A 20,101-nucleotide genomic window follows, 5' to 3' on the forward strand; every position below is an offset into this window, starting at 1 on the left:
CACATATTTTAAATGTTTGTTACAAAGAGAACATTTTCCAATATCTATTATATGCACCAAAATTATTTTCTACAGACATGAAATATCAAAATGCACAGTCGTGAAAAGAAACTATAATTATTTCGGAAATCTATCACATACAGTGGTAATTAATTATAAAGATTATTTACCTTCTGCCGATAAGATGCCGTGCGGAATGAACAAATGACTTTTGACAAATGGTGATTTAAATAGCTGAAGTAAGCACGATAGCAAACATCGCTTAAAACCCACAAACCACATTTATGAAAGAACTCTGTCATTCCTTTTAAATTACAGGTTTTCTTCAGATTTCTAATTATTTAAATATTGGTGGAATGGATTAGTAAGATTTTTGAAGGGAGTTTACAGAGGTTTCAATTAAATCAGTTCGCTTGACGGTTCTGTAGAGAACGGTGCGAGGTGAATGCGTATGTTTGGTTGTTAGATGTTTAATTTCATTTCATGCTTAGTGTAACTTTGGGATATAAAAATGCCAAAAATATGTCTTCGAGTAACTGTAAGTATTCCTAATGAAGTGAAAATGACAGTATCATGGTAATTCATGGAGAAAATAGGAAATTTTACATTTCATGACGACAGATAATGACAGAGTTAGAGATATGTGTAGCATGCTTTGCAGGAAATTGTACGTTGGTGTCTTGTTTCCACAGATCGTTTTAATAAAGAATGTCTGTATCCATAAAAAAGCAAAGTGTCAATAGATACATTCATGTTAATCGTAGGACAATGAACATGCTATAGATAATTTGCAATGACATAATGATGATATTTAATAATTCAATTGAAATGAATCAATGATTACTTTCCAAAAACTCGTGCCTGCTTTGTTGAACATTGGTGCACACTGAGTATTAAAAAAACAAGTTGGATAGAACGTGTAATTACTCAGATTTTACTCTCCTTTTAGATCGACAGGCCTCCGGATGAAATGAGAAGAGAACTTCACTCGAGACAAGGTACGAAGCAAGTGATTTATTTTTATGAAAAAGAAAAGATTGGTAGACATCACACGGGGCAGTGTGTGTTTTGTGATTTGTATGATAAGAACCGGTAATGACAACAATTAAGTTGCTGCTAGGAATCACTGGCTATTGAAGAGAAAAGGATATATCAGAAAACAAACTTACAAAGGCTTCCTGTTTGAGATAAGAACAATGATGCCGGGGAAACGTTTACGTTTTCAATTTTTTTTTTTTAACTAAAATGTAATAGATATATTATGTAAACAATATTAAGATTTTTATTAAATTTTGATTGAAAATATTTTGTTAAAAGGAATTTCGCCATTGTTGTCATTGATAGAGTGAAAATCCATCATTTATCTCGCGCATTAACGTATTTTACATTTCTTCACAAAGCATGGAATTTGTGTAATAGATAGTTGCATGATATATCGCATGTAATAAATACAGAATGTAGTTTGCATGAAATTAAACTGCTTACCAATTTGGCAGGCCGTATTTCTCCACTAAAGGGAGTAGAGGAGGTCGATCGAGAGACCCGCACTCCAGACATAGAAACAGCTGTACAGAGACAATGGAGTGTACAAAACGATATCCCAGAAAGGCCCCGCTCCGAAACCCCCACAGCAGCCCTTAAGAAACTCTCAGATTCCCGTAAAGGGGCCCCAAAATTGATCAGGGTTGATCTTCCCAAAGAAAGTGACGGAAAATTGGATACATGTAATTTATCGCTTACCGCCTTGTTCTGTTTCCTTCCATGTTTCTCACTCCATGTATTTGCTTTAGAATTTAACAACATGGTCTTGCAATAACCAGTTTGTTTTTATTAATCTTTTTTTTTTAAATACTCTAACTGTTTGATACTATGTCTTACAGATAACAAGAAATTGGAATATAAAGAAACCGATATGCATTTGAAATTTAAGGCATTATACTTTTAAAACTCGACGAACATTTTAAAACTCCTCTGCATTTGCTTATTTATCAATGCATTCCATACAATATTATGAACGAGAAATTTGTTTTGTTATACTTTAATTTCTCTTTTACCAAACAGCTGTATTCATTTTCAGAGCCAACGACTTTGCACATTTAACACTTTAAAATCTTTCCAATCCTGACAAATGTAATATGTTTGCACTACCTCTTCTAGTCATATGTTCACATGTGTATTATCCAATTGTTCTAACAAAGCTTTTGTGTCATATATATATAATCATCTTAATAGTAATATTATGAATCTGAATTATTGACGTTTACATTAACTTTGTAACTTGAAGAAAATCAAACAAATAAAACAAATAATTACTTTTTAATGAATTGAATAAAATACTACTTGTACTAATAGATATAAAAATTTATATCGACACGTTATCTAATTTCCAGAATAATCTATACATATGCATGCAAATTACAGAAATATGATTTAATGGATCTTTGATTTGATGAATGTAATTTTATTTACCGTCCCCGTTGTTCAGATCGCACAAGGTTAGCTTCTCCAATTTCCGAGATGACGGAGGACCGTTCACATTGGAGTGGACACGAGGCGGACGATGAACTGGGAGATCAGCACAGACATAGGAAACACTATAAAAGCAGGAAAGAGAGATCCCTGTTGACAAAAGAGGAGATTAAATATGTTCATCAGAGACCCAACTCGTCCTTCCACAGACCAAAGCCTGCAGAAAGTAAGAACGCAATCATTTCTCACAATACTTAATAAATTAAAGTAATTTCAAAATCAGAAATTTATTTCTGAGGAAGCATGTCTCAGAATTAGGAATATAATTACACGTCATAGAATGATACTTATAAATGCCTCTTTGTTAACACAAATACTATCTTAACTGCTGGTAATGACGTAAAGAATGTTCGAACAAGTAATATATTGCAGATGATACTGAAATTGAGAAGTTAAAACTGTTTAACATATTGCCTTCATTCAGATTCGTTTCTTATTTCCGTTTATCTCTCGTCTATGCTGGTCAGTGTTGAAGGTGATGAAAGTCGTAGTTTCCTCTGTTAGCTTATCTCTTCTTTATATATTTTTGTCACTTTATTTCACGGAATGTATTTCATCTAAGCTTTTTTTCTGGTAGTGTTCCTAGACCTTCTTGGTAAGACACTAAGCAATATATTTGATTAACAACAACTGCGTACCAAATGTTTCAGTAAGCATTCGGACACTAGAAAGCTGAATATTCACATTTAGCCTCAATTCGCCCCTTGAAATCGCCGTACCAGTTTCACAATACTATTTTACGTGTACAATAGATTCTGTATAAAGTCTGACCGCAGCTGATTCATAAAACTTGTCATGTTGTATTTTACAAACAACCCCACGATTACTTAAAAGTTCGATGGGATTGTGAAACTTGTATTGTCAGATGGATGCAAGATCCATCTTTGGATAGTACTAATGTTTTGTGAAACTTGCCCTGGCCTCTTCCAAATTCTAACTTGCCCTTCACTTGTGAATCACGAGATTCATCACTGGTGAATTTCTTTGAATATCTGTATAATAAAAAGGTAGATTGTTTAATGGTCTGTACTTCAGTGTTTGGAAATTGGTAGCATGAAAAAGCTCTAATTCTGATAAACATGGACGTTATTAGAAGTGAATGATGAAAGACAGTGTTAAGATTGTTAGCTTGTGTTACCACAAACCCGAAATGTGATATTGCTGTCTGACGTGTTTCATACCGATTGTTAGACCGTTTTTGGCACACTGATTTTGACAACGGATAAATCCGTTTGCCTGATCAAGATATAGGGCTCACGACGGGTGTAACCGGTCGACAGGGGATGCTTACTCCTCCTAGGCACCTGATCCCACATCTGGTGTGTCCAGGGGGTCCGTGTCTATCCAACTCTCTAATTTGTATTGGTGATAGGAGTTATGAAATTGATCACTGTTTGTTATCACCTTTCATTGAATAATTGATTTGTTACATGTAAATAAAGTACAATGATCGAACGTAAACAAATAAATGTTAATGTTAAAAACCAAATGAATGCGAACAGACTGTTAGAAGTTGTGGAATTTGAAATGATTCAAACAACTTAAAATGATTTCATTTGCTATGTAAAAGATTGCTGCATTGACGCTGATTTACAAGTGACTTGTTATTGGTTTGTTAACAGGAAAACTGCATTTTTCGGCAAATGTAAAACATTATAGTGAGTTGATTACGAAAGGAGATGGAAAATATATATTGTGTGTAGAGGGAGCGTGGATAAGCAAATACATTTAATTCACGTGCACACACCATCTATGTAGATTTCAATAGGCACGTTTGGTATTGGTTTGTCACATGTTGTATGCAAAATTTGGTATGTGCAGTATATATGTTGGACACAAACACAACACTGTATTATGAATATGCATTATATGCAAATCAATATATCTAAGGTTAAGTAATAACTGAAATACGTCTGGAAAAAAACACGACTTGACGACGTATCATTTGATATTTAAACTTTTTTGTAGTTTTATTCAGATATAATCATTTATGAAATAACGGAACTGTTAATCAATGAAAAAAAATGTAAATTTACACTTAGGTAGGCATGAAATAGTTCCCGTAAAGGACATGCTTTTTATGATACCACTAAAGCATGACTATGCAATAGATATTTTTAAAAGTCTTAGTGAATATGCATGATTTTTTTCTTACAATAGATTGCCCACGATTTAATTTATGAATTTACTGATATCGCATATTCAATGAAAACCACTGTACATAAAATGTTAGAACTGTATAAGAGTGTGTATTTGAATCCAGTATAATTGTTGTATTTTGTTTCCCTTCCTCAGCTCAGGAAGACGTTGTTCGACCAAAAACAGCCCATGTCCGCTTCCAGGCCGAGGTAAATATTCGGTGCAGTTTTTCTTTATATGATTATATATGCTAACTCTCAAAAGCCCCATTTTTGTCGTCTCTTACAATATCAAACATTATCTTGTGTATAAATGAATACGAGGTTTCCGACTGGCTGAGCTCAATCCAACATACTAGAACAATATTATAGGGTTATTGAACTTATATTGGTGAATATTGGCACGAGTTGGCTGTTAAAATGCACGAGCTTGCGAGTGCATTTTGACAGCCAACGAGTGCCAATATTCACCTATATAAGTTCAATAACCCTTTTATTATATAGCTAAAGTATTTAGTTGTTAAATCATATCCCTTTTCACTCAAAATACTCCAAAATAGACGAGAAGTAATCCAATATTGGCATCTAAGGTGAAGGTGTGCAATAACAGCATGCATTTCTTAACTGTTCAATATTTAACCCGTCATTAATGCATGAAGCAAACTGATTTTGTAAATGGGGACATCATAATTTATGTACAGTAAAACATTTTGCTTAAGTAACTATTAAATACCGGCTCTGTCAGATTCAGAGGACCGTCGTCTGCTATTTTGGCTTATTTTTAAATACGTCGTTACGGTAACGTCAATATTGAACGCTCATACTCGGAATGTTTTGGGCGCATACAATTTACGCAATGGAAAGTTAGCGTTCAATAAAGTCTCAGGATATTGAACGCTAACATTCTCTAGATTTTACGCAGATTTTATAATAGACTATTTATTAGCTATATAATAAAACGAGATACTCACCTCCATGTGCCTTCGAAGTGAATATAACATTTGATATTTGATATTCCAACATCGGACAAAAATAAATTGGGAATTCCGGAATTGATAGGATTGGTTATTAAGTTTGTTCGTTTAATGCAAACTCCGTGCAGTGTCAATTCTCCGGGACTATAATGATATTGGAGTTGTAGCGTAACGGAATATACTGAGCTGACCGGAGCTTGCGTTTAATGTTAACTTAGGTATCTAGTCACTTTTTTATTTTGTCTTTCACTCGAGCTGTACACATTAGTAGCGGACGAAGTTCTAGTGGCCGGTTTAGATGTTTTGAATTATTCAATCATGTAATTAAACAATTATGGATACATTCTCGGTCAATGCGATGCTCAATCTAATTAAAATTAGATCATTTGATTGACTCACCTACTATCACCTGTGTAGAGATAGTAGGAGAGCGAATCAAAGGATCTAATTCTAATTAGATCCATACGATGCTTTAGTTCAACTCGAAGTACAACAATGTATTTCTCAGTTAGCTACAGCAAGTAGCTAAAGCCTGAACTTGTCAGTAGTCGATATGTGATACGCGTATTTTCGTTTCGGAGTATTTTGAACTACATTTGTTTAGAAAGAGTTAGTGGTTTAATTTTGCGTATAAATAGGGCGCGCATAAATTTTACGTTTAGTTGTATAGATAGGAAAAGAGAATAGATGGTTATATTCATAGAATCATGAAAGTTATAATTACAATATACCTACATATCTATTAGTCTCCAGAATCAGGAGCGGAAGAAGTCAACATAGCGGTATGTGCTAGTAAAACAGTCTTGCGTACTGGTAAAACGCATATATTTAGTAGTCTTTATTATATACAGATTATTTATTACTGCATGCTTGTAATGGAAAATTGAAAACACACATATTTCATGTTGAAAGCAGGTAGTGTGTAGATCGATCACGTATTGTAAAGCTGTAGTAGTAGACAGCACAATTATTGACGACCTTTATAGTCCGCATTTTGAATTCCCGCATTCTCAATAAGTAAAAGGGCATTGTTGTATTTACATTAACAATTGCATTTGAAAATTTATCAAAAATTACCGTCGTAATTGCTGGCAAGAGCTAATTGGATTTTAGCTTTTGTAAAGAAAATCCATAATGATTGGTTTATTTCATATATATATTTTTTTTTAATATAGAGAGGAACTTTACTGAATATGTACATATAGATAGAGGCGTTATTGATAGGTATGAAATAATAATAAAACATTTGAATATTTATGTATTTTGAAGACAGGTACAAAAAAGTATGAGGACCGCGGAATTCAGTAATGGATTGAATTGTTTTCAATCATACGCTTACCATAGCTCAGCTGCAATTTTATTTTATTTTATATATATATATATATATATCAAGTCCATGCATGAAAGACAATTCTTTTTAAAACTCAAACTCTCTCTCTCTCTCTCTCTCTCTCTCTCTCTCTCTCTCTCTCTCTCTAAAAATGCTAGAAACTTTACAAGTGCATTATCAACAGATTATTAATGAGTGTTTACCATTCTACAGATGTCTCTTAATTTTAAGAAATTTTAAACCAATTCAAAGGGATTATATTTGATAAAATGTATTTTAATTACCGGATTAAACCTTTTTTAAACCCACATTAACTTATTACCCGTGTCGATGACATAAGAAGTGCTGAAGAAGTCGGGAGAGTGACTGGTTGAATTATTCACGTGTACAAAGCTCTGTACACCGTGAAGAACACGAATTCGTGAACATTGTACATAACATAACTCATTTGCTATTTCTTGCAAGTTTTCAAATCATCCAGAAATGCTTAATGGGATGCCTTGATCTAAATCTACTTCTACGTCAAAACATTAAATACATCTGAAAATTGAGAGGGTTTACCTTCCATAACTGGTATTTACAAAATCAATCAGCATAAATAGACGATAAAAACCTTCTTCATAAGGTTACAGACATGTGCTATAGTTGTATCGTTCGTTTGTTTTTTGTTTTTTTGTTTTTGGGGGGGGGGGGGGGGGGTTCATATCGCCTCTATAAGCTGGCGTTATTGTATGTGAGAAACAAACATGAAATCCTTATTGCCCCCGACGTTGTGGTCAGTTTTCGATTTAGAGGTGTATTGATACAAGGATTAACAAGATTAACATAATTTTTGGTGGATTCATTAAAGAACTTAATGCATATTTCTAATGCATTGATTGCATTTAATTGATAGCCGACAGACACACCGTCATGTTAACTGCTTTTCTATGCAGGAGGAAAGTTATCTGAATCAAATAGCAATTTAAATCGCCACGGATCACTAACGGAATAAGTAATAGCTTCTTTCAGAGACCCTTCACTGTATACTGAATTCTAAAGTCTAATTTATAGATTCAAATTTCTGCATTGATAAACCTTTTATTGAAATCTGATATATACGAAAAGAGAATAAACTAGCCGTGATTTCTCCGGAGTGAGGTGCACATGCATTAGAGTGAAGCCGACTTCACAAGGAGTGTGACACTCGATTTCAAATTCAGTGAAACTGTTGAGGTTAAATATTTTGGATAAACGGTGCCTATTGGATATCCCCTTTCTGTGCGATATATTGATTGGGGGGAAACACAAGTGCTATATTTCTACCGATATTGATCGATCTGATTTAAAAGTAAATTTTGAAACACAGGCATCAAGTTCCTCGTCCGTAATCGATGATCAAACAGAAGGTTTTAAAATGTGTCGGACTTTTTCAAACAGAGGGATTAGTGCATCAGAGAAATAAATGGCTGACGACGGTTTATGATATTGCAAAACTGTCATAATCAATTCACTCTGCATGTGGCTATACCGACAGGGTTCATGGATATTTTAATTTTTGATCTACGTGTGTTCGCCATGGATGGTCATGTAATGTGAAACCATCTGAATGTGAATGTGGTGATAGTATGTGAATAGATACAGAACACGTACAATAAAGTTAAAGTAATGCCTCATTTGCAGCTAGAACTTATTTTGGAACTTCCGGACAATTTAGAAGTAAGTAAGCACAGTTGCTCTGAGGATACAGTGACGTTGGTTTGTGTCGTGTTCAGAAATATCTACTTGTACACATTGTTTTACAGAATATTGCGCTGAATGTACGATAACATTGCTTATGGGCTGGATGGAAAATGTTTTTGCTTGGATTTTAATTATAGATGTTTGGGTTTTTTCTTGCGAGCAGGTTATATTTGATGCATAGTATTGGTTTGTAACAGCGCATGTAATTCGTATGATAACGTGTATCTGCATGGCTAGATAAATAACTTATAGATTGTGAAATATATCAAATGTCTGCACTATCGTGCATTATAACTATATGTAGCATTAATACAAACTTTTTAAGGCAAATACTAACACCTAAGACTTTAACAACAACTAGAAAATCAAAACTCAAGAAATGATGTTTACAATCATTATAATAATAAATGCAAGGGAATTTTCAATTTGCCATATTCTTTTCTTTACAAAAATATGGAACATTTTTCTGATTGCATCGTTTGAATTGTTCACCTTTGAAGTTGCAATAATTGGTATTTCATACTACAGTAACACGAATGTTTACACGCTATGTTGTAGGATTTACAGAATGCGTTTGAAGATGCACTTGAGCGATATAACAATATCCACGGGTAAGTGGGCGTGTCATCATGTTTAAATTCCTAGACTCCACGAGTAAGTGGGCGTTTCATTATATTTAACTTTCTAGTACCTATGGGTAAGAGGGTGTGTCATCATGTTTAACTGTCTAGTCACCACGGGTAAGAGGGTGTGTCATCATGTTTAGCTTGCCAGTCTCCACGGGTAAGTGTGCGTGTCATCATATTTAAATTCGTAGTCACCACGGGTAAGAGTGTGTGGCATTTATTTACATTCTTTGTCTCCACTGGTAAGAGGGTGTATCATGCAATATATTTACTTTCGTAGTCTCCACGATTAAGATGTGCCATATTTAATTTCCTAGTCCCCACATGTAAGACTGGTCTCACCGCGTAAGAGGGCGTGTCATCATGTTTAACTTCCAAGTCTCCACGGGTAAAAGGGCGTATTATACAATATATTTACATTCGTAGTCTTCACGATTAAGAGGTTGTGTCATAATTAACTTAAGGTAGCTCCATCCTCATGTAACTTATCAATATTAATGGTTAAAAGTGGAAAAACTTTATTAATTTCCACTCAATATATGTAGTTTAATTTAATCAATAACCAAAGAAAATGTATATGTTGCCACCTTTTTAAAGATGTCAAACATACAAAAACAGAAGTATACATCAACATCAGAAAATCACACATTTTCGTAAAACAGAATAATAAAAATAGATAAGAACTTGTTGAAATGACAAAATTTAGTTATCAACAGTTTTAAAAAAAAACTGCTAATTCATAAATATGTATAGATTAACTGTGGATATTAGAGAAACCAATGTATAATAGACATCCAGTAGAGGAAATTCCAGCATAGGAGTTATTGCCCTTGGCAACATTTTTTTAGTCATAAATAATTGATTATCTATGGAAAATATAAACTTTTTCAGAATTAATAGTTTACCAGATTTTTTATTATATCCAGTGATTGAAATTCCTTAGAAAGATATATTTCTATCATGCTCAAAGTTTGAATTATTAAGATTTTTGCAAAAACTATGACATCACATGAGGATCGATCAACCTTAAAAGTCTCCACGGGTAAGAGAGCGTGACATACGTTATGTTCACCTCCCCAGTCCTCTCACATATGAATTATAAAACAGTGCGATACCTTTTTAAAAAATATTTTGAAATTGTTTTGGAAGTTTTGTTTTTATTTCAGAGTCCCGTGTACAGACAAGAATAAACTGCTATACAAAAATGATGGAAACAATTTTGAAGACAATTGGCAGGAAAGAGCAATAGAGAGGTAAATGGAGGAACGACAATGATTTATGATAAAATCGTATTTCTGTCGGACGGTTACTGTTATCAGTGACAACGTATACTGTTTGCTACTTTCATCCGTAGTTTTTAAAGTGAGAGGAATGTAAGGACCTGCTGCTCTGTTCGAATGGCTGTGTAGTTTATCAAACATGTGCACGATTTTGAAAATGCCCACATGACAAGTCCACGAGAGCATGCATGCGCTCTTCTTTATTTCAGTTCACCATATATGCACCTTTGTTTCCTAAAAAGAAGTGTTGGTTTCTTACATTAATTGATCTCCCGAAAATGCATTGTTGTAAGCCATTAGCTGGAGTGCCACTTGCAGTACAGAACGTGTAATGATTTCTTTGTTGTGACTTTTGGTCTTGACAACTTAAGCATCCAGGTTGAATTTACGTCGATACAAGGAGATAGAGATCTTTGGGAGGATTAATTCTGCGGAAAATCTTTGCAGAAGAAATCAATACATTTAGATTTCTTTCCATTAACTTTGAAGGCTTTACACAAGTTCCGCCAACAAGAGTGTTATCAAGTATCTTGTATAGGTGTACACAGAATGTGCTGCGGCATGCACACCTGCATATTAATGACAATGGTGCAAAATTGATCTTTATTGTACATTTAAAGTTTAAATTTCCATCACAACTCAAGAAGCTACTTTATTTTTTGAAACACCGCAATCGATTTGTAACTCTTGTGGCAGCCACGGGGTTGAAGCATATATATACTTCCCTGATCAAGATGTGGGGCTCACGGCGGGTGTGACCGGTCGACAGGGGATGCTTACTCTTCCTAAGGCACCTGATCCCACCTCTGTATATCAGGGACCCGAGTTTACCCAACTCTCTATTTTGTATTGCTTATAGGAATTATGAGATTGATCACTGTTCGTTATTTTCACCTTTCATATATGAACCACACGATCACATCGCAATGACCAAACTATATTTGATATCAGCATTCATGTCACACAGATTTGTTTCCAATCAACTTTACACATTGCACAACTAGTCAGTGTCTTCTACATGTTACATTTTCAGACACATGTTGTTAAGAATGAAGAAGGCGCTACGATCAAAGAGCGCAGCACAGAAGAGACAGGCTTGGGAGGATCAGTTGGAGGAGAAAAGGCAGAAACTTCAGCAGAAGGATGCGGATGCGCAGTCTGGTACGTACCTCATTTTTAAATCTATCCGAGACCACCTCTCTCTTATTCGTTATCGCTATCACTAGTATAACTGATTATTTCATTTACCCCCTTAAACGGATTGCCGTGGCCCAGGCTCGTGACCTTCCGAGTGTAAATTCAAACTCAACTTGTGCCTTGGCCGCGTCAAACCGAAGTCTTTGAAATAGGGCGCCTTCACCAAATATTTGGCATATAGAAGCGAGAATCGCAGGTCTTTCGGACGATACTTTTCAAACCATTATCCCGCGTCGTAACAGGTATTTGCAGGAGAAGGAACCCTTATACAGTACATGCAAATACGGTCTAGAGTCATGAATCGGTCTACATTTATGGCACTTCACCTACAGATGACGATGTCTTAATATGAATGAAAACTTAAACAAATAAAAGATAACAAAAATTTTTCCTAAATTTCGATGTCGTTATTCCACCATTATACATGGCTCCCGTTGGCCCTATCAGATATTGATACTTTTTATTATCTCTTACAGCCATAGGACTACGTTCGGAAACCGTTGCCTCTTTCTTTGCATTATCTCAAGTGGAAAGGGCCAACACATCGATGTCCTATATGCCTCTCCTTAACACTGCAAAACCCACAGTTCAGCTTCCGAGGCGACCCAAAACGGCGGCAGCCAATCTTCAGAAACAACAGACAGACAAAACGGCTCTCAAAGTAGAAAAACCTTTCAGGTGAGCATAAAACGAAATAATGAAGTGTGAATTTCGTAGAGAGAGAGAGAGAGAGAGAGAGAGAGATTTGCGCAATTTTCAATGATTTTTATATATCAGATCCATATTATTATATATCCATATTATTATATGCTCTGTTTTGAAGCTAAGTACTATCTTGCATACAACAGGCGCGAGGATATAACAGTCATCAGCACACGTATATTGAATTACAGGTATTCCTGGATGTTATCACAAGGCTTGTTTCTAAGTTATTGACTGACGATAAAACAAAATTTGAAATATATTTCAGACATAAAATACGACAAGGTGGATCTGAGATGTCATTTTCAAGACCCCCCAGTAGACAGTCATCAGAACCATCTATATCGCCACGCATGATTGATCCTAGAAACCCGAATTCTCTCAGACCACCCTCAACAAAATCCATTCCTAGCAAGTGCACGTAAGTTTCTCTTTACAATGTTGATCTATAGTGCTCTGTCGTATTCTGTATTTCTTTGCAATGTGAAGCTAGAAACTTGTATTCTGTGATGAAAAATTTCTTTACAAGGGGAATTTATACAATGCTATATTACATGTATATATCTCTTCAACATGTTAATCTATACCTTGCTAATTTATTTTTCGTCTATTCGCAATCTTAATCATATTCATTATTCCTTCAATGTGAAACTGTTTAGATAAGAAAATATCATCGAATTGTAACATCAACAGTGATTACATTTTAAAAAGTTTCTTGGTTTTCCTAATTACATCAAAATGCATCGTCTTGGGCACAAACTAGACATGTTATTTAAAGGGCTTACAATTTGATCCTAGAAATTCCAATTTCATGGTGTGAATTAATAAAGCCCATTCTCTTATACTTTGTCTTTTCACCGTGAATGGTACATTGGTTTGTTTAGAGATAATATTGTTTGAACATGTTCACAAATCAATAAATCTAAAACAAATATAACTTTCAACATTATGCTAATAAGCGTGAATGCACAACATGCTTTAACTTTTCACATTTATTTATAATTCCAGGCGATACATTTTAGTCAGTAAACAGAAACGCAAACCTGCTATGCCGTTACCAACACCTCTAGAAGAGCACCTGCTAGCGGAGCGATTCCCCACGATGGGAGAGAAAGTGTATCGACAACATACGGACCTGGCAATCCGGTCCAAAAAGCCCACGTACTGTGTGGAGTACACACCGTTTGTCAATCAGTGGACTTAATATTCCATTGGGTAGAATCTCCAGACTGGCTAGCCAGATTTATTACGTTCCACTTAAGACTAGTTTGTGGTGTTCTGTTTGAATATTAGTGTGTTCTTCATATGAACAAAGTAAGGAAATACACACAGTTGGTACTTGTCTAGTCGAAGTAAATTGAAATATTTTGTCAGTAAATATCTTGAAGGTCTCACATTGACTTCATTTAAATTCATCATGTAGTGATGTCGTTATTTTGCCAACATTTCTTCCCGTCCTACGCAGACGTTTTATATTTTATTTATTGACATTTTTGTGTGTGTCTTTTTTCCATATCAATGACATTTATCTTAAGAATTAAACAGATTGATGTAATGTTTATTTTCTTAGATCTATACAACTTGTGATGATTTATTTTTATAAAGAGGGTTTTTTTATCATGTGATAAAAGAGAAAATCGTACTTTACGAATTAAGGTCATGTAAGTGATGTAGCTGATGTCTGTGATATATTCTGATAAAATGAATAAATGGAGGAGATTAAAGGGTTGTTTCTTTTGTTTGAGTATTATTGATTGTTTCCTTCATACCGAAGCCGGTGTAGCTACTAGGGTAGAGAATTAAATTAATGGCGGCCTCCAGATAAATTAGATGGCGGCCACCAGATATTATGGGATGTGCGTTAGATGAATTAAGTAGCGTCCGGTAGGTATTAAGTGGTGACCGCAGTTAAACAAGTGGCGGTCGCCATACGATAAGCGGCAGGTGCTAGTTAAATCAATATTTAATTCTTCGTCATAGCACCTACCAGCTTCCGTAGTTTTCCAATTCCATTCTTGATTTCACATACTAAATTGTTAAATACGGGAAATCGGCATGGTCAGAGGCTGTAGATGCAAATTGCGCACAATGTGTTCATTTTCTTTGGTGTTCTATTGTTTCACCCCTCGATGAAGAAACTCAGCAGTAGATATCTACGAACTCATATGGGTCAACATTAATTGGAGACATACCCTTATCTTCTGTTTGCAGCTCTTTATAAACAAAACATGGTCCATTCCATTTTCACGATTGCTTTGAACCGACGATTTTGTTTAACCACTTGCCTAGCAAGTTCTCTGCACGCAGAAGGCCGCGACATGCTTTCTCTCTCTCCAAACCACGCTGTCACGTGCTACTATCTTGACCTCATTCCAGCTTCTCTATCCTTTCTGCTTCTACTGTCCCTTTCCAGGTTGTTTTCGGTCTCCCTCATGCCCTTTTCCCGTTTGGTGTCCAACCTAACGCCGCCTCACGGTCGTTGCCACCTTCCCTTCCGTAGTACGTATCCTATCCAGTTCCGTCTCCTCAGCTCGGTGCTTACTGCATTAATGTCCGACCTGTCTGCCACTTCCCCGTTTCTTACCATCTGCTGCCACCTTTTCACCAGGATCATCTGCAAGCATCTGGACTGAAATTCATCTAGTTTCATCACTGTCTTTGTTACCTTCCAAGTTTCGCTACTATATATCAGCACTAACCTCACTAGTGACTGGAATAGCTTGACCTTCACTCGAAGTCCAATATTAGCTGCACTTCATACTTACCCCAGTTTCCCATATGCTTCCTTGCCTTGTTTGTCCGCTCTTGGTGTTTTGTGATCCTCCTCCTGATGTCGCCATTGCTCTCGGTAAACCAAAATCTTTCCCTGCCTTTATCCTCTTGTCTCTCTTTCCATTCATCCCCATTGTCTTTCACTTTTTGCTTCTTAATTGTTTAACCCTTCTTAATTGTTTAACCCTTCTTAATTGGAATCGATGATTAGTCTAACTACAAGGTCAGATACCCCAACCTTTCCGGCTGGAATTGTATTTCTTCCGATCTGAATTGTGTTTACCAGACTAAGTACAGTTGTGTTTAAAAACATAAAAAGACACAGCCATGGTAGTCCATTCGTTTCTCATTTATTCCCAGTAATTTCAAATTGCAAGATTTTAAATGGATTTATTGCAAAACGTGTACCGTGGCAAACGTTAGACCACTTGTTTGTCCTGAGTGTATTGTGAAAAATGATATATAAACTTTATATACTAGGCTCTTTAGTGATAAAAAAAAAAAGCACATACTGTAGATTGGGAAATAATTACGATGGTTTTAATTTCACTATGTTCACGATTTATCTTTTCTTCGCGAAATTAAACCCATAGTGAATAATGAAGTAAAAATATTTGAATGCGGCTATAATTAAAAACAAAGAGAGATAACTTTTATTTTTTGTGAACGGGATACTATGATCAGCTTGGGAAAAGTATTGAATAGTTACATCATTTAACATATGAATGCATACACACAATATGACATTTTAGTATACATGTACTTGTATACTCTTAACTGCTTTTACACTGCAGGTTGCATCGAATAATATACGGGCCTTATCAAAAGCCCTTGTTATTACTTCCTTGTCTTGACCCAGTATATCAATGGCTCTCACAAGCCATTTAGCGTGGGTCGGTTTTATTTCGACAACCGCAAGTCGATTTCAACATCCTCAATGTCGACACCTTTTTCTAGAGAAGTTTTTATTTCATTTGCATAGCATGTCTGGAATTCGGATTTAAATGCGTTTTAAATCGTCCGTTAATCTGAATATCAAGAGGCTGCAGGTTGTTCGTACACGCAGTGGGGACGAACACCACTTGAATTCCCTTTTCCTCCAGCATAGTAATTCGGATTTAAATGCGTTTTAAATCGTCCGTTAATCTGAATATCAAGAGGCTGCAGGTTGTTCGTACACGCAGTGGGGACGAACACCACTTGAATTCCCTTTTCCTCCAGCATAGTAAGTAAGGCTTTGTCTTCGTGAGCTATTTAAACATCAAAAGATTTGCCTTAAAAGCAAATCCAACTCGTCTCGCACGCGCTCAACATGGGGGACGGTGATCTTCTCAATATATCTACAGTGTATGTATTATTTCTACATTGCTCCAATGGTGTTCACTGTGAAATATGTCCCAGTCGTTAGGAAAGTTGTATGAGGGGTGACATTTATCGGTGAGACCCCGATACAAAAGTTGGATAGGGAGCAATATACCAGGCATCGTTGCCGCTATTACCCCAGTTATTTGACGCTTGTCGCCGACACCTTTAATTGGCGCCTACTTAGTGCCTAAGGATAATTGAGCTGATAATTGATCTTAATTCATTATTAAATTGTTCAAAATAGATGATTTAAATGTGTTTGCATGGCATTGTATTTTGTACGTGTTGATACATAGAATTTGAGGGTTTTATCGCAAGCTTTCCGTTTTTCACCCAGTTTAAAATAGACATGTTAACTCTCCAAAGGCTACCTTGAAAATGAAACCATTAAATGACCACACAAAACGTAAGTTTCTTGTGAATTTTACTTAACAGTTGATACTATTAGTCGCAGACTGCGGGTCATCTCAGTGACAAAGTAGACATATCACCGAGACTGAGCGCGCGAAATTTAAAAAGTAGATAATCCTATAACGTGAAAATAAAACCATCGCGATTGGTACCCTTGTAACAAATCGTGAAATTTTAACAACGTGGAATTAAACCAACTTACAGTACTTTAAACTATCTATACAGTTCTTTCAATCGTCTCTATATTGGATTAATTCAAAAGATCATGATTGTTTTTATCATGAAATACAATATCTTTGTTGTGAAGTACAAGAAATATGGGGTTGTGAAACTTGAAACTTTAAGCGAATAGATCTATTACATTTACATTATTTTTGCCGTTGATATCACTACAGACTGTAATGATAAACATTTCCTGGATCCGCCCCTGGTAATGATAAACATTTCCTGGATCCGCCCCTGGTAATGATAAACATTTCCTCTTCAGTGCACTGCAGGTATATGTTTATTTATTAAGTGTATGTACATGTACATATGTATTAGAATATGTGTTTTAGTCGATAAATCTGTATTTACACGAACACCTGCGCAATTAAGCTCAAAGCCCTGATCGACTTTAAGAAAATATATCTTAATGAACAGTGATCAATCTCATAAATCCCACATGGAATACAAAATAAAGAGTTGGGCAAACACGAACCCTTGGGCATCCCAGAGGTGGGATCTAGGAGGAGTAAGAATCTCCTGTCGACCGGTCACATCCGCCGTGAGTCCTATATCTTTATCAGATAAATGGGATAATCCGTATTCAGTGTGCCAAGAACGGCCTAACAATTAGTATGAAACACGTCAAACAGCATTTGATCCAGTGATAGGTTTTATATATAACTTTCTGCAAAGCATTGTCGTCGTATGATAAGATAAGATAAGATAAGTTTATTCCAATTTTGGGCCCAAAGGGCATAACAGTAAGACAGTTTATAAAGAAGGAAATTCAAAAAAGAAAGTTTACAACATTAACTACAGGTTACATAGACTGCAAACTGCGTGTGGATGCAGCATGTTGGGGAAACAAGTACATACATATATGAATTGCTAATCATGTATATACACAAGTAAATGGACAGTATCAGTATTATACCAACATATGAATAATAAACTATAATGATTTTTGCAGTTTTAAAGCATCACTTCTTTTTCTGAAAGTTTGCACTAAATATTCACTCAATTTGACAATTACTGGTTTGTCTTCATTAATCATCAACCAAGTAAATTTGCCCTTATTTGTTAGATAGATAAACTTTTTGTTGAGCTTGTATGTGTTTTCACTTTATTTTGACTCAAGCAAACCTTTAATATACATTTTTAAAACTTATTTTTATTTCTTATTCATATAGCACAATTATTTGTATTTATATGATTATTCTAACCTTCCTGTTTTAGACATAAAACGTTCAGAACAACTGGGTCATGTACAAGTGATTATACTTGCATACAGTATCTAGTAAACTCATACACTGATATTGAGCACAACTTTTTTTTTTGTGTTACAACATTTATTTCCATATGAATATATACACTATTATACATGTATGTGAATATATGATGACAACACAGGAGTATATATTATTGATGTCAAACATAAATATATGGCAAACATATCTTTGATGTCATATCCAATTTCACAAAATCACATAATCATATTGGCCTGTGTATATATTTAATGTCGTTATATGTAATATACATTATAATGATGACGAATTTTTGTTTGGATTGCTTGATTATAATGGTCGTTTATTTCCAAAAAAAAATGTCATAAAATATGCCCTCGCTTTTCATTAATTACGACAAACCGGATATCACAAGAAAAATAAATAGAAATTGCCCTAAAGCAGAGCGAGTTAGTACTAGCAATGCCCCCCCCCCCCCCCCCCCCCCCCTCTCTCTGTTTTATATGAGCAATCGTGTCATTTGTACGTTGAGTTATCTTATCTTAGGATGTCAAAGGAAAAGTAATTTCAATGGATTATGTCGAACTTGTCTAGAGTTTAGTAAACGTTATCGTTCTTTGAACTGGTCTATGACTTATCTAAAATTGAACAGATATTGAGAGAAATATCGAGGCAGGCTACTGACAAACAAGTTGATGTTACAGGGGTTTCAACAATCTCGTTTAAAGTCAGTATTTCGCAAATTCTATTGGCGTTATAATGATCTAGTTTGCCAGTACAACCTATCATTGGGTCAAATGCTACCTGACGTGTTTCATATCATTTGTTAGGCCGTTCTTAGCACACTAATTTTGACTACGGATTACTCCGTTTACCAGATCAAGACATAGGGCTCACGGTGGGTGTGACCGGTCGACAGGGGTGCGAACTACTCCCAGACACCTGCTTTTACCTCTGGTGTGTCCAGGGGTCCGTGTTTGCCCACACTTTATTTTCTATTCCTTATAGGAGTTATGGTAATGGTGATCATGTAAATATTTCATTATAAACTATAACGAATACTAGTGAACTCGGTTAGGTAATGTCATAAGGTTTCAACTGGCTATATTGACCAAATTTTAACCTAAGGACTTCAATGCTTCACTGAAATACACTAAATAAACTGTTTATAACTAAGGTATAGCTATTACATTTATATCCACTGAAGTTTGAAAGTAATGATGTATAAAATTATTAGTCATCAATGTACTGATCAACTCAATAATAATCTCCTTCTGTTCCTATATATATATATATATATATATATATATATATATATATATATATATAATCGTGAAATAATTCATGTGATGGACGAAGTTTGAAGAAATAACACTAAGTATTACTGAGTATCATCGCCCTCCATGGTAGTTATATAATTTATATACATGTATCGTTGGAATTTCTTTCTGTCTCCGGATTATGTAAATTTCTAAAATTTATGATGTATGAATATACAAGAAATGTTAGTTCTTTGAAAGGAAGATAATTTGGTGCTGAAACGAAAAGCATAAGTAATCTTATATAACGTTATTGACTCTTTGGTTTGTTTTAAATAGTTTCTT

The 20,101-nt window shown here is 35.1% G+C and overlaps 1 protein-coding gene across 1 annotated transcript in view; it reads left to right on the forward strand.

Annotated features, from left to right (window-relative positions):
* The window catches only part of LOC125668723 (uncharacterized), a 42,271-nt gene extending 28,049 nt beyond the window's left edge, over positions 1–14,222 (forward strand). The window contains exons 29-42 of the mRNA XM_056143434.1: positions 950–998; positions 1,497–1,724; positions 2,486–2,695; positions 3,107–3,124; positions 4,152–4,187; positions 4,825–4,877; positions 6,388–6,423; positions 8,634–8,669; positions 9,252–9,304; positions 10,486–10,572; positions 11,633–11,760; positions 12,273–12,474; positions 12,767–12,919; positions 13,507–14,222. Of these exons, the coding sequence (XP_055999409.1) occupies positions 950–998; positions 1,497–1,724; positions 2,486–2,695; positions 3,107–3,124; positions 4,152–4,187; positions 4,825–4,877; positions 6,388–6,423; positions 8,634–8,669; positions 9,252–9,304; positions 10,486–10,572; positions 11,633–11,760; positions 12,273–12,474; positions 12,767–12,919; positions 13,507–13,702 (1,485 nt within the window). The 3' untranslated portion in view covers positions 13,703–14,222. The remainder of the gene's footprint in view (positions 1–949; positions 999–1,496; positions 1,725–2,485; positions 2,696–3,106; positions 3,125–4,151; positions 4,188–4,824; positions 4,878–6,387; positions 6,424–8,633; positions 8,670–9,251; positions 9,305–10,485; positions 10,573–11,632; positions 11,761–12,272; positions 12,475–12,766; positions 12,920–13,506) is intronic.
* The last annotated feature ends 5,879 nt before the right edge of the window (positions 14,223–20,101 follow it).

Source organism: Ostrea edulis, chromosome 7 (genome assembly GCF_947568905.1).
Source record: "Ostrea edulis chromosome 7, xbOstEdul1.1, whole genome shotgun sequence".
Taxonomy (NCBI): Eukaryota; Metazoa; Mollusca; class Bivalvia; order Ostreida; family Ostreidae; genus Ostrea; species Ostrea edulis.